Source organism: Grammomys surdaster, unplaced genomic scaffold, assembly GCF_004785775.1.
Source record: "Grammomys surdaster isolate TR1022 unplaced genomic scaffold, NIH_TR_1.0 61, whole genome shotgun sequence".
NCBI lineage: Eukaryota > Metazoa > Chordata > Mammalia > Rodentia > Muridae > Grammomys > Grammomys surdaster.
The window spans coordinates 17,528,770-17,543,667 of NW_021604563.1; the positions used below are offsets into that span (position 1 = coordinate 17,528,770).

Genomic DNA, 14,898 nt, shown 5'->3' on the forward strand with positions numbered 1-14,898 from the left:
GTTAAAAAGCTACTGGTGGGGAACTTTGCTTTCTGATATGTCATCAAAATAACTCAAGTGCTATTTATTTCAAAATAATAAGAGTTTAGAACGCCATAGCTACTTCAGATACTCATTTTTAAAACATGAGTGTTTTCTAAGTTTTTTTTTGGTTAAATGGTTTCATTTATAATACTTAAGATGAATTTAGATCATTCTTCTTTTTTATCCTCCTTCCTTCTGTCCCTTTCTTCCATCCCTCTCTTCATATTTCCTCTATCACTGAAGAGAAGTGTAACAAAAATGAGGGTACATGCATGTGGTACATGTGTAAAAACATTACTAGCTTTCCTGTGACTAGATTTATATTTATGAACGATTCAAATATTGTTAAGCAGAGAAGTATAAACGTCTATTACAGCCTAGTCAATGCTATTTTTCTATTCACCAAATGTATATTAGATGGATATTTCCTACTGAAAATTATACTCCTGACATTCAGGTGTCAAATAAGTAACTGGATAACTTATCTTCTTGATTCCATAGTTTACTTATCCAACTAAATAAAATAATTTCAAACTATGTTTAATACACTAGCAGTAAACTTAAAAGAAATGGAGAATGAATTTGAAACGTATATTTAAGTGAACTTACCTTAAATAATTGATTCACAGCACCTGATGATATAGCAAACGTCACAATATCTGGTAGTTCAGCTTCCACTATAAAATCAAAACTAGGGAGTGGAATATTTTGATTGGAAAGAACCTTGAAAGGGGAAGAAGGATCCTTGATGCCAATTGTATTCTGGATCCTAGAAAAGTCTTTTAAAAAGCCAGATTCTTTGGCATCAAGGGCATCCATGGACCCAGTGGCACACGGAGAATTATCAGAATCAATGTATCCAGCAGAATCTTGGGATGGAGCACTAATATTTTTGTTATCAAAAATTTTATAAGCTCTACCAAGCTCAAGGGGTTCATAAAATTCTGAGGTTATAATAAAATCAGAATAGTTTGTGCCAGCAATAAAATTTGAGATATTTATATAAATGGTTTTAAAAACAGGTAATATGGAATTTATTTCTAATTCAGTGGCAGGTAGATTGTTAATATTGCTGACACTAGTAGAATTATTAGCATTATGAATATTTTTAGCATTATAATTTGAGTTGATGATAACGTAGAAACTCCTGAAATGACTAAATCTAGGGAAATGTTTAGTCCCTAGGGCAGAGATTTTTCCAGCAGTAAGCTGAGAGCTAATAGCACTAGTACAGGTGGTAACATTACAAGTATCAATGGCATCAATAGTAGTAAGTGCAAAGCTGAGTATAGCAGCATATTTCTTTCTGTCAAAATAGTTTGAGTTGACTACAAAACTTGACCTTACTTTGTATGTAAACCCTGTGACATCATTAACGTCTGAATAATATTTTAGGGCAACTGTCTGTTTGTAAATAGTAGTGTTCATGGGTTCTGTGTCATAGTTAGGGTTAACAATATTGTTAGTAGCATTACTGGGATTGATATTAGAGTTAGAGTCAGGGTCTTTTGGGAGCCCATAGCTGTTTTGGGGGCTTGGGTTGCTACTTGGGTCACTCTCATTTTTAATGACATTATTTTGATGAGTGTTGGAACGCAATCTAATATTCTCAGCATAAACAATATTTCCTTTTATGATAGTATTTCTAGGGCCAGTATCCACATTGTTGGAACCAGAAATATAGTCCAGTACAGTTCTAGTTTTGTTTCCAGAGGCTAGGTTTGTGCTACCCTTGAAGTCAGCATTATTGTGGTGATTGAAATATTCTGCCAGATCTGAAGCATTGTCTAATTTGTTGGTACCTATCTCATCAGTGTTATATTTCAAGTTAACATCATTGTTGGTAGCATTATTGTTGGTAGGGTGAGATTCACTCGTATGATCAGTTACATTTTTAGAGTCACCATCATTGCTGGAATCAGGTCCACCAGTAGGTTCAGAAGAACCACTAGGATGAGACCCATTGTTGCTATCAGTATTATTTCCAGAGTTGCCATCTTTGGGATCACTGCCATCAGGGTCAGAGTTGTCTCTAGGATCTTTCTTATCTTTGGTATCATCTTCATCTTCAGTGTCTGTTTCATCTTCACCATCTGTTTCATCTTCAGTATTTATCTCATCTTCATGGTCTGTATCATCTTTATAAAGACGTTTATCTTCAACATTAGCCTCAGCTTTGATATTTGTAGCACTGATAAATGTAATATCACTGTCATCAGGAGTATCCTTATTTTGAGGTTGGGCAGTAAGGTTAAACTGGCTTTCACTTTGAGACAATCTTACAGGTGCTGACTTTAGGTGGCCATGAGTACTCTGTTGGCCCATGATGTCCTTAGTGTTCTTAGAAACAGTATGTGTAACAGAAGAGCCCTTAAGGTTTTGGAGAGATGAACAACTTTCACAATGTAAATAAGAGGTGGAATCTATAGAATATTTAGAATCTTCCCTGTGCAGAGAGCAGCGGCTGACCACAGGATGCTGAGGATCCAGGGACCGAGATAAAGGGAGATTTCGTGAAGTCTTGAAACGTCTGATACTTTTAGAGTGCAGAGAATATTTAGAATATGAGGAAATCTGGCCACGTAATGGAGAGTCAGAGTCAGAATCATCAGAATTTGTGGGGCATTTATGAAAAGAAGAGTTACTGGTTTCCATAAAACATCTAGTACATTTTTGAGCTCCCAATTCTGGAGAATATGTAATACTTCTTCGAGTCTTCTTTCTTGTGACAGACTTAGAACTTTTAGAAGTTGGGCTGCCAACAAATGATGATACATTAGAGGTGCAAGTCTCAAAACTTAGAGGAATGGGACTGATTTGATACTTCAAACTTTCACAACTATGGGAATATCTATGCCCCTTGCAATGGCGCTTATAGACAGATATTTTCCGGCTAGCTTTTTTGTGATGCTTTTCATCTGTGAATGTGTGAGACTCTGGAGAAAAGCTATAGCTGTGCTTTTTCTTTAACTTTTCTTGTGAGAGTTGCTTGTCACTGAGACTTGAAGATGCCTCTTTAAATCTCACATTTTTGTCTTCACTCTTGTATCTTGTTAGCTGAATTCTAGAAACTAAGAGAGAAGAATATAGTATGAACAAAAGTAGGCAAAGCAAAATGAGTCTAACATTAATGTTCACATTACAATAGAAATCCATGCAAACAAAATATAATTTCCACCAAAGTATTCTTTCTTATTTTTTTTCAAGGAGAAGCAATGACCCTAAATTTTCTGCTTAATTAAATGTTATTTTCATCTTTTCAATATATAAATTAAACATGGTCATTTACTTCAGATAGTCATTCTCTTAGGTTGATAGAGCTTATTCTTTACAAAAGACATCATTATATAGAAATAATGTGAGAAATATAAAACTATGACTTTACTAATCCACAATGCACCTCATCATGCCACAGGGGCACATGTTCCACTATGTTCATAGCAGCCCTGTTTGTGATAGCCAGAAGCTGGAAACAACCCAGACATCCCACAACAGAAGAATGGATACAGAAAATGTGGTTCCTTTACACAATGGAATATTACTCAGCTATTAAGAATGAGGACAACCTGAGTTTTGCAGGCAAATTGATGGAACTAGAAAACATTATTCTGAGTGAGATAACTGAGACACAAAAGACCATGCATGGTATGTACTCACTAATAAGTGAATATTAGCCAAAAAATTACAGAATACCCAAGATACAAACCACAGAACTAAAAAAGGTCAACAAGCTAAAGGGCCCAAGTGAGGATGCCTCAGTCCCATTAAGGAGGGAGAAGAAAGCAATCATAAGGGGATAGGGAGGTAGGGACCTGGGAGGGAAAGTGGACAGAGGAGGGGAGAAGAGGAGAACCTGATCTGATATTGGGTGTGGGAAAAGGACTGAAGCCCTGAAGGCCAGCAGAAAGAATGGAAACAGGCAACCTATGGAGGTAGGAGGTTGGTGGGGGGATCCTCTAGAATGTACCAGACACCCAGGAGGGGAGAGACTCTCAGGACTCAAAGGGAGGGACCTTAGATGAAATGCCCTACAGTGGGGAGAGGGAACTCGTAGAGTCCACCTCCAGTAGAAAGACAGGGCATCAATTGAGGGATGGGGTTGCCATCCCACAGTCAAAACTCTGACCCATGATTGTTTCTGTATGGAAGAACTGCAGTGATGGAAATGGAGAGGAGCCTGAGGAAAAGAAGGTTCAGTGACAGGCTCAAAGCGGGATCCAGCTCAAGGGGAGGTCCTAAGGTCTGACACTATTACTGAGGCTACGGAGTGCTCACAAAAGGGACCTATCATGACTGCCCTCCGGAAGACCCAACAAGCAGCTGAAAGAGTCAGATGCAGGTATCTGCACCAAACCAATGGACAGAAGCGGCTCGCTCCTGTGGTTGAATTAGGGAAAAGTTGGGAGAAGCTGAGGAGGAGAGTGACCCTGTAAGAGGACCAGCAGTCTCAACTAACCTGCACCCCCAAGATCTCTCAAACACTTGACCACCAACCAGGCAGCATACACCAACTGATGTGACGTCCCCAATACATATACAGCAGAGGACTTCCGGGCCTGGGTTCAGTCAGAGAAGATGCATCTAACACTCAAGAGACTGGAGGCCTCAAAGAGTTTAGAGGTCTGATGGGGTGGCTGGTGGGTACATCCTCATGGAGACAGGGGCAGAGAGGAGGTATGGGATGTGGAACAGTTGGAGGGTACACCAGGAAGGGATTAAAATGTGGAGTATAAATAAATAAATAAATAAATAAATAAATAAATAAAATCCACAATACAACTCACAGATTATATGAAGCTTAACAAGAAGCTTCAGTCCCACTTAGAAGATGAAACAAAATAATCACCAGAGGCAGAGGGAGGGAAGGACCTGAATGCAAAAGGAGAAGAGTGGGGAAAAAAGGAGGGGCAGGATCAGGTATGGGAAGACACAGGAGAGAAGTCCAGAGGGCCAGGAGAATGAATATTAATATGTAGCACTGGGGGAGGCAGGGAACAGGGAACCACTAGAAAGTTCCAGACACCAGGCATGGGAGAGGCTCCCAGAACCCAATGGAGATGACCTTAGCTGAAATGCCCAATAACAGGGAGAGAGAAACTAAAGAAATCACCTCCAGTAGATAAACATGGCCTGTAGTTGAGGGATGGGGCCACACACCCATCTCAAAAGTTTTAACCCAAGAATTGTTCCTGTCTAAAGGAAACACAGGGACAAAAATGAAGCAGATAATGATCAAAAGGCCATACAGAGACAACCCCACCTTGGGATCCATCTCATCCACAGACATCAAACCCCGACACTATTGCAGATACCAAGATGTGCTTGCAGACAGCAGCCTGGTATGGCTGTCCTCTGAGAGGCTAAACCAGCATCTAAGACTAATGCAGATACAGCCAACTATTAGAGTAAGCCTGGGGACCCCAATGGAGGAGTTAGGGGAAGGAGTAAGGAGCTGAAGGGGATGGCAACACCACAGAAAGAACAACAGTATCAACTAACCAGACCCCTAAGAGCTCCCAGGGACTAAACCACAATCAAAGTGTATACATGGGCCTGTTCATGGCTCCTGCTACATATGTAGCAGAGGATGGCCTTATCTGACATCAATGGGAGAAGAGGTGCATGGTTCTGTAGAATCTTGTTGCCCCAGAGAAGGGGAATGCTAGAGGGGTGAGGTAGGAGTGGGTAGGTGGGTAGGAGAGCACCCTCTTAGAGGAAAAGAAGAAGAGGATGAGGTGGGGGTTCATGAAGGGGAGACCAGGAAGGGGAACATTTGAAATGTAAACGAATACAATAATTAATAAAAATAAAAATCTTATTTTGCATGTAAATGAAGCACACATGTATGTGTACCCACATCCATGCATTTATTTATTTGTATGAGTGAGGGCACATGCTATACCTTGTTTGAAACAGTATCTCTCTACATATATTCACTACTGTATGTGACAGACAAATTTACATGCCAGTCTCTGGTGACTTTATTCTCTCTGCCTGCTTTCTGTTGAGAGTAGTGGGATTAGAGATAAGTATTCCTATTTGTGGCTTTTACTGGGCTCTCAGGGTAGGAACTTACATTGTTAGGCTTTTACAGTAAATGATTTCATACTACTCCAAGAAAATGAATCTTAATGTATGAGGAGTTAGTCTCTTAGAGAGAGCTAGTATATTATAGGTGTCTGTGAGTTACTGAGGGCTAAAGCAGGCTACTTAGTCAGGATATTCTCTTGAATATACCATTTGTATAAAATTTTGGAGAGGTGGCTTTTTTAATGTGCTGATGATAGTATGAAAAGTCAAAGAGAACAATAAAATAGAGAAATGTGTTCGTAATAAATAAAAGAACTGGACACATATCCAGAAATTGATTCTAATGAAATTGAGATATATGATTTACTTAAAACACAAATGAAAATAGTAGTCATAAGCATGATCAGCAGTTTAAGAAAAAAGCCATCAACAAAGTGAGTTTCAAAGATAACATGTTACAAATGTATCAAGTAGAAAACAAAGAGCTAAATAATACAATAATTAAACAAAAAACTTCACTAAAGTAGTTCAGTAGCAAACTAATGATGAAGAAGAAAAATCAAATAATTTGAATATAGTAATTGGAAATTTTCTACTTGGGGGTAAAAAAAGGAAAAAAGAGTGATGACATTATAAGAAGGTATAAGACAGCAACAAGAATACACATTTTCAGAAACTCAACAATAATATCAACCAACCAGAATCCCCAGAGCTCCCAGGGACTAAACCACCAACCAAAGAGTACACATGGAGGAACCCATGGCTCCAGTTGCATATGTAGCAGAGGATGGCCATGTCAGATATCAATGGAAGGAGAGGCCCTTGGTCCTATGAAGGCTTGATGCCCCAGTATAAGGGAATGTGAGGGCAGGGAGGCTGGAGTGGGAGGGTGGAGGAACACCCTCATAGAAGCAGGGGAAGGGGGAATAGGATAGTGGGCTTCTGGGGGGGACCAGGAAAGGGGATAACATTTGAAATGTAAATAAATAAAATATCCAATAAAAAAAGAAAAAGAAAGAGAGATCAAGGAAAAATTATTTGAACAAATATGGACAAAAAAAATTCCCAAATCTAGGGAGGAATATGTTCTATGAAGTCATACAAACCTAATATAAACTATAAAATAAAATGAAATAAAGTTATACCAACCAAATATAAGTCCAACAAAATCCATACAAAGATACATAATCAAAATAGCAAATAAAAGAAATTTTAAAACAGTAAGGAAATCATTTACGATATGTAGAATAATCACGGGTAGCAGAATTCTCAACAGAAGATTCAAGCTAAAAAATAATCAACTGATATATTAAAAATATTGGAAGTAATAAAAACTGTTAACAAAGTGTACTGTGTCATGCAAAACTGTTTTAAAAAGTAAATAAAGAGAAATAATTTGTCTGACTAACAAAAGCTTACAAATTCTAATTCTGAATTCCCTTATAGTAAAGAATAAAAAACATTTTTTCAAATTGAAATAAAAATGTCAACTATGAAAACATAAAATTATAAATATACTAGCAAGAGTAAATATACAAACTAATACAGCCTATTGTAATAGTATATCTGTGTTGAGTAAATGACTTTTAATCCCAGTATCAAAAAATTTGAACCTTTAAGAATATTTAAAATAATTATTATAAAAACTATAAATTATAATATTAAATATGTAAACTGACCCCAATACTCAAGTGTGTAAGTAAGAGGAGATGTGACTCATATGCAATTGAAGTTAAGTTTTTATTCAACTTAAGATGGATTTTATAAGTAAAAACTGTTTTACTTAAGCCTAATGGTAACCTCAAATAAGGTGTATCATATATGTGATACATAGAAGAACGATATTAAGCACATTCACACACACACACACACACACACACACACACACAAAGGTTGGGGAGGGATAGGGAAGAAATGGAACATAAAGGAAGATAGAAACATAGGAAAAGAACAAAGGAATGAACCATAACACTATCACCACAAGAGAAAATGTTTCCTTTGCTTAGGGTAAATCAGAGCATGGTAATGTGTCTTAAAGATCCCTGCACTTGCCTAACTAATTGTGAGTGTTACTCAAGTGAAATCAGTGAAGTTACCACAAACCCCACAGCCTAGCAAATAGAGAGACTGGACTGGGCAAAAGCAAATAGTAAGAAAAGTTAGTATCTTTTGGGGGCCAAAGGATGTTTCCTGAAAGAATTTGTAGGAGTAAACTTTTTCTTCTGCCTTCATCTAAGTTTTCCTGTATATTTTAATTACTACTTCTACTATGTTGAACATTTTAGAGTCAAATAATCTCCTGTATTTCTACATTAATTAAGATGGTAATTAGTTTGAATTTGCATGTATGTATTACTGTTTTTTATTTTACCTAGATTTTCAAATAAAAGATAACCTATCTGTATTTACACACACACACACACACACACACACACACACACACACACACACACATACACACACAAAGAAAATGTCAATCCTGACTCCTCCTTTATTATCTATTGGTTTAAACTTAAAGAAACTCAACAAAAGATGCTGTGTAGCATCTTACATACATTTACAAGATTCTTATTTTAGTTACATGTACATTGTAGTTAAAGACATGATAAACGAAAATACATTCAAATACTAACCCAAATAAATCAGAAATACTCAAAAGCAAAAATGAGTATTTTTAAGGAAAAACTGATAGAAGATAAAGAAGGTCATAGAATCATAAAGTATCAACTCATCAAGAGATACAGCTATGTATATGTGTATTTACACATACACATTATATATAACATAGCATTTGAAAGCACAGACAGAATTAACAGGAAAAGAAATATAATGCTAATATTTAATAGTGAATTTTGTGCACTGAATGGAACAAGACAGAGAATCAGTATGAAAGAACTTGAACACAATAAATTCCACATTACATAGGTCCACAAAGGCTCTACAGAACATTAAAATTAACCACTACAAAATGTAGTTTTCTAAGCAGACCAAGAATAATCTACTCCAATACTTGGCTTTATACTCTTCTGTAATTTTGGTATTACGTGATCAAAAACATTGCTATGTTTTAAGGGTAGACTCCATATTCAGCAGTAGATGGTCAAGATAAAATGAACTCAATGGTATTTTGGGAGGAGGATTTTTTTTCACCTTACAGATTTTTTGATTATATATTATGGTTTCTGATTTGGGTTTTATGAAATTTTGGTTCATGCAAATGTGTGTATCTCAGCTTCTGTATATATCCCTTATGTTTTCATTGGCTTCTTCATTATTTTCTGTCCTATTCTGCTTTGTTTTTATATTATTATTATTATTATTATTATTACTATTACTATTATTATTATTAGTGACTGAATTCTAAGGTAACTAAATGGTTTCTTAAGTTTTCATATTGTCAAAACTTCACCTAAAATTTTAATATGGTCACTGGTATAAAAAATAGTTCTTTTAAAAAGTATTTAGTTATTTGCATATGTCTTATTACTAGAAAAATCAAAATGCAATGCAACCTTTCAAAATTTAAAAAGTGGATACCTGAAATAAATTTTAAAAATTGTTCTTTCATTTCCAATCATCCTATTAACTTCTGAATTAACAAAAAAGTCATGAAGATGCTAAAAAATAAGAGTTGTTCATTTCTTGGCTCTTAAAATGTATTTCAGCCAAAAAAGTACAGAATACCCAGGATACAATCCACAGAACTCAAGAAGGTTAACAAACCTAAGGGCTCAAGTAAGGATGTCTCAATCTCACTTGGGAGGGGGAAGAAAGTAATCACAGGGTGGGGGGCAGAGGGAGGGAGGGACCAGGGAGGGAGAGGAGACATGGAGGGGAAAAGGGGAACATGATCAGGTATTGGGGGAACAGGAGTGAAGCCCTGAGGGCCATCATAATGAATGGAAACAGAAAACCTCAGAGGTAGGAGGTGAGGGGGTACCTTCAAGAATGTACCAGAGACATGGGATGTGAGAGACTCTCAGGACTCAAAGGAAGGGGCCTTAGATGAAATGCCTAACAGTGGGGAGAGGGAACTAGTAGAGCCCACTTTCAGTAGAAAGACAGACCATCACATGAAAGGACAGGATTGCCATCCCACAGTCAAAAACTCTTGACCCAGAAGCGTTCCTGTCTAAATGAACTACAGGGACAAAAATGGAGAAGAGACTGAGGGAAAGGAGGTCCATTGACAGACCCATGGTAGGATCCAGCTTGGAGGGAGGCAGGGGAGGCTCCAAGGCCTGGCACCATTACTGATGCTATGGTATGCTTACAGAAAGGAGCCTAGCATGGCTACCCTCCGAGAGGCCCAACACTCATCTGCATGAGTCAAATGCAGATGTTTACAGGTAATCAATGGACTGAAGTCTGGAATCCCTGTGGTTGAATTAGGGAAAGGCTGGAAGTAGCTGAGGAGGAGGGCGACCCTATAGGAAAACCAGCACTAGCAACTAACCTAGACCTCTGAGATCTGTCAGACACTGAGCCACCAACCAGGCAGCATATACTAGCTGGTCCAAGGCCCCTGACACATATACAGCAGAGGACTGCTTAGTCTGGCCTCAGTGAGAGAAGACACACTTAACCCTGCCTTAACTTAAGGCCTTTAACTTAACTTGAGGTCTCAAGGATTGGGAGGCCGGGCAGGGTGGAATAGGGGCTGTATTGGAGTTTGGATAGGAAGAATCAGATGAAGAATTGTCAGAGGGTGGACCAGGTCAGGGATAAAGACTGGACTGTAAAAAAGATTAAAAATAATTTTTAAAAGATATACAGGAAAATAAAATCAAACAGGTAGAAGCCTTTAAAGAGGGAAAAAAATCTCTCAAAAATATATAAAAATACAATTAAACAGGTAAAGGAATAAAACTGTTCAATATCTGAAAATGGAAATATAAACAACAGAGAAAATACAAACAGAGGGAACCATGGAGATGGAAAACATAGGGAAGAGAACAGGAAAAACAGACACAAGCATCATCAAGCAAATACAAGAGAAGACAGAATCCAAGACATAGAGAATACAATAAAAGAAATAGATACCTCTGTGAAAGAAAATGTTTAATCTAAAAATTTCCTGATACAAAACATCCAGGAAATCTGGGATACCATGAAAAGACCTAACCTAAGAATAATGGGACTAGAAGAAATTGAAAAGTCTCAGCTCCAAGAAGTAGAAAATCTCAACAAAAATCAAAGAACAAAAATTTCCCAATCTAAAGAAGAGGTGCCTATAACCATACAAGAAGATTATAGAATATTAACTAGACTGGATCAGAAATGAAAATCCTCCTGGCACATAATAATCAAAACACAAAATCTACAGAACAAAGAAAGAATATTAAAAGTAGGAAGGGAAAAAGGTCAAGTTACATACAAAGGCAGACCTATCAGAAATACTTGGCTTCTCAATAGAGACTCTAAAAGCAGAAAGGCCTGGACAGATATCTTGCAACCTCTAAAAACCACAGATACCATTGTAGGCAACTATACCCAGCAAAATTCTGTATCACCACAGATGGAGGAAACAAGATACTTCAAGACAAATCCAAATTCAAACAATCTCTATTCACAAATCCAGCTCTAGAGAAAATACTATAAGGAAAACTCCAACCCAAAGGGAATAACTACCCCCAAGAAATAACAGGAAATAAGCAATACTATACCAGCAAAAACAAGAAAAGCACACACACACACACACACACACACACACACACACACACACACAAACACAACATCAACATTAAAATAACAAGAATTAACAATCACTGGTCATTAATATCTCTCAATATCAATTGACTCAATTCCCCAATAAAAAGACAGGCTATCAGAATTGATGCAAAAACAGGATCTCTCATTCTGCTGCATACAAGAAACACACCTCAGCAATAAGATAGACATTACCTCAGAAGAAGGGGCTGGAAAAAATTTTAAGGAAGGGAAAGGACAAAAAAAAAACACAAAAGCAAACACAAAAACAAGCTATTATTAATAAAGTAGACTTTTAACCAAAATTAACCAAAAAAGATGAAGGACATTTCATACTCATCAAAGGAAAAATCCACGAAAATGAAGTCTGAACTCTGAAAATATATGCTCCAAATGCAAGAGCACCCACATTCTTAAAAGAAAGTTCACTAAAGTTCAAAGCACACATTGACACTCACACTATAATTGTGGGAAACTTCAACACTCCAGTCTCACCAATGGACAGATTATGGAAACAGAAACTAAACAGAGACACAGTAAAATTAACAGAAGTTATGAACTAAATGGATTTAACAGATATCTAACATTTCACCCTAAAAGACTAATATAACTTTATCTCAGCACCTCGTAGTACCTTCTCCAAAATTGACCATATAATCGGTCACAAAACAGGCCTCAACATATAGAAGAAGATTGAAATACTGGCTTGCATTCTCTCAGACCATCATGGATTAAAGCTGGACTTCAACCATAACAGAAATACAAGAAAGGCTCGTTGAAGCTGACCAACTCTCTACTCAATGATCTCTGGATCAGGGAAGAAATAAAGAAGGAACTTAAAGACTCTCTAGAATTAAATGAAAATAAAGGCATCTGTGTTGTGCTTGCAGAGAGGAGCCTAGCATAACTGTCCTCGGAGAGGCTCCACTCAGCAACTGACTGAAACAGGTGTAGAGACCCACATAAACATTGGACAGAGTTTACAGAATATTATGGAAGAGTTGGGGGAAGAATTGAAGGCCCTGAAGGGGATTGGAACTCTACAAGAAGACCAACAAAGTCAACTAATCTGGAGCTGTGGTGGCTCTCAGAGAATGAACTACCAATCAGAGAGAATACAAGGACTGGACATAGGTCCCCTGCGTGTGTGTGTGTGTGTGTGTGTGTGTGTGTGTGTGTGTGTGTCTGTGTGTCTGTGTGTGTGTCTGTGTATAATGTGCAGCTCAGTTTTCAGGTGGGTTCTCAACAACTGGAGCTCAGGCTCTCCCTAAAGCTGTTGCCTGTCTGTGGAATATGTTTTTCTAACTGGGCTGCCCTGTCTAGCCTCTAGACAGAGAGTGGGACTTGATGGAAGAGAATGCTCCTAGCCCTACAGGGACTTGATATGTCAGGGTAGGGGGTTACCTGGTTGCTATCCACCCTCTAACAAGACAAGTGGATAGCATGGGGAAGCAAATCTATGAGGGAGCACCTGGTACAGTGATCATGTAAGTGAATAAATAAATAAATTATAATGGAAAATACAAAAAAATAGTATCTATAAAAAGGCAGGTCAATGGATGCAACCAGAAAATATTATCCTGAGTGAGGTAACCCAGACCCAGAAAGAATATTATGTATTCACTTATAATGGATGTTAGCTGTTAAAATCATTAATAAGCAAGATATAATCTATATTACTACAGAGGTTTAGTACAGAATAAAGGCCTGGGTGTAGGCATACATTTACCTAGGAAGGAGAAATAGAATAGCTATGAATTCTCAAGGTGAGAGTGTGGCTGGTACAGGAGGAACAAACAAGGATGCAAAGGAAGAGGGATAAAAGAAGAGCATGCAGGGAGAAACCACTAAACTGGGGGCCATTTGAGGGTTCACATGAATACTTAATACAGTAGAAGCTTCCTAAAACATATGCATAAATGAAGGCAACCTATATGAAATTGCCAAATAATGAGAGAAACAGAGCACAACTGGACACCTCATCATCACATTAAGCTTCCAGTACCAGGAACTGGTTACATCTAATAGAGCTGTTAGCCAAAGAAGTACCTTTGAAAACCTTAAACAACCCAGACTATTGCCAAGGATTTATGATTGTTTTCCACAAACAAATGGTAAGGCCCTATTGATGAAGGCAACACATACATGACTCTATTGAGTATGGAGAAGTTGAGCTGGTGCCTAACTAGAGCCTTCACACCTATGGACTAATATCATGGTAGTGGAAGGAACTCTGCTTGCTACTACAGGAGAAAGGTAAACACCAACCCAACTAGAAACACTTCAGTCTATAATGGTAACCTGCTTCCAAAATACACTGGGTATAATAATGTCATAAAGCTTGTGGTAATTACCAACCAATACCTGCTTTGATTTAAGGCACACTCCATGAGATTCAATCCATATCCAATGCCGCTAGGGTGACTAAAAACCTAAGACTAATGATCTAGGAAAAAAAACCAAATACTAGAGTTCTGCTAAAGAATATAGCAATAAAATTTCTCCTAACAACATTCTGCTATAATCACAGACCAGTGCCTTCCTCAGCCACCATCAGAAAAGCTTCCTCCTGCAGCACATGAGAGTTAAATACAGAGACCAACAGCCAGAAAAAATGCAGAAAGAAAAGAGATATTGAAACACTCAGCCCTATATAAAATATCTCCATTAAGCCCCTCCCTTTGAGGTTCAGGAAACTCTGTAAAAAGTGGTGGTGGATCAAAGTAAAGGGCCACAGGGGATTGTGCATAGCACGTTTGTTTGTAAAGGACTAGGGAACTGAGAAGAAATTTCTCAAAATAAGAAATATCCCCTTCCCCATGTCCTGCCTGTTTGTGTTTATAACCCCTGTGTGAATGAGTATAAATTACGATTTGAATAAAAATAAATTATAAAAAACCCTGAAGATTAATTCATATCAACAAAATTTTTGTTATTGACATGAAAATTTTTAATAAAAAAGTTTAGAAATAAAAAAAGAAATACAAATTTTTAGTTGATTATTGAAAAAGTGCGCCATATCCTGAACTATGGGAAATGCAGGATTAAAATTACTCTAAGATTCCATTTCACCTAAGAGAAAATGGCCATCGTAAGAATTGTACAAATGGTAAGAGCTGCTGGCATGGAAGTGGG

The 14,898-nt window shown here is 37.5% G+C and overlaps 1 protein-coding gene across 1 annotated transcript in view; it reads right to left on the reverse strand.

Annotated features, from left to right (window-relative positions):
• The window catches only part of LOC114622974 (dentin sialophosphoprotein-like), a 42,089-nt gene that overhangs the window by 9,335 nt on the left and 17,856 nt on the right, over positions 1 to 14,898 (reverse strand). Inside the window, exon 3 of the mRNA XM_028769635.1 lies at positions 634 to 3,095. Coding sequence (XP_028625468.1) covers positions 634 to 3,095 — 2,462 coding nt within the window. The remainder of the gene's footprint in view (positions 1 to 633; positions 3,096 to 14,898) is intronic.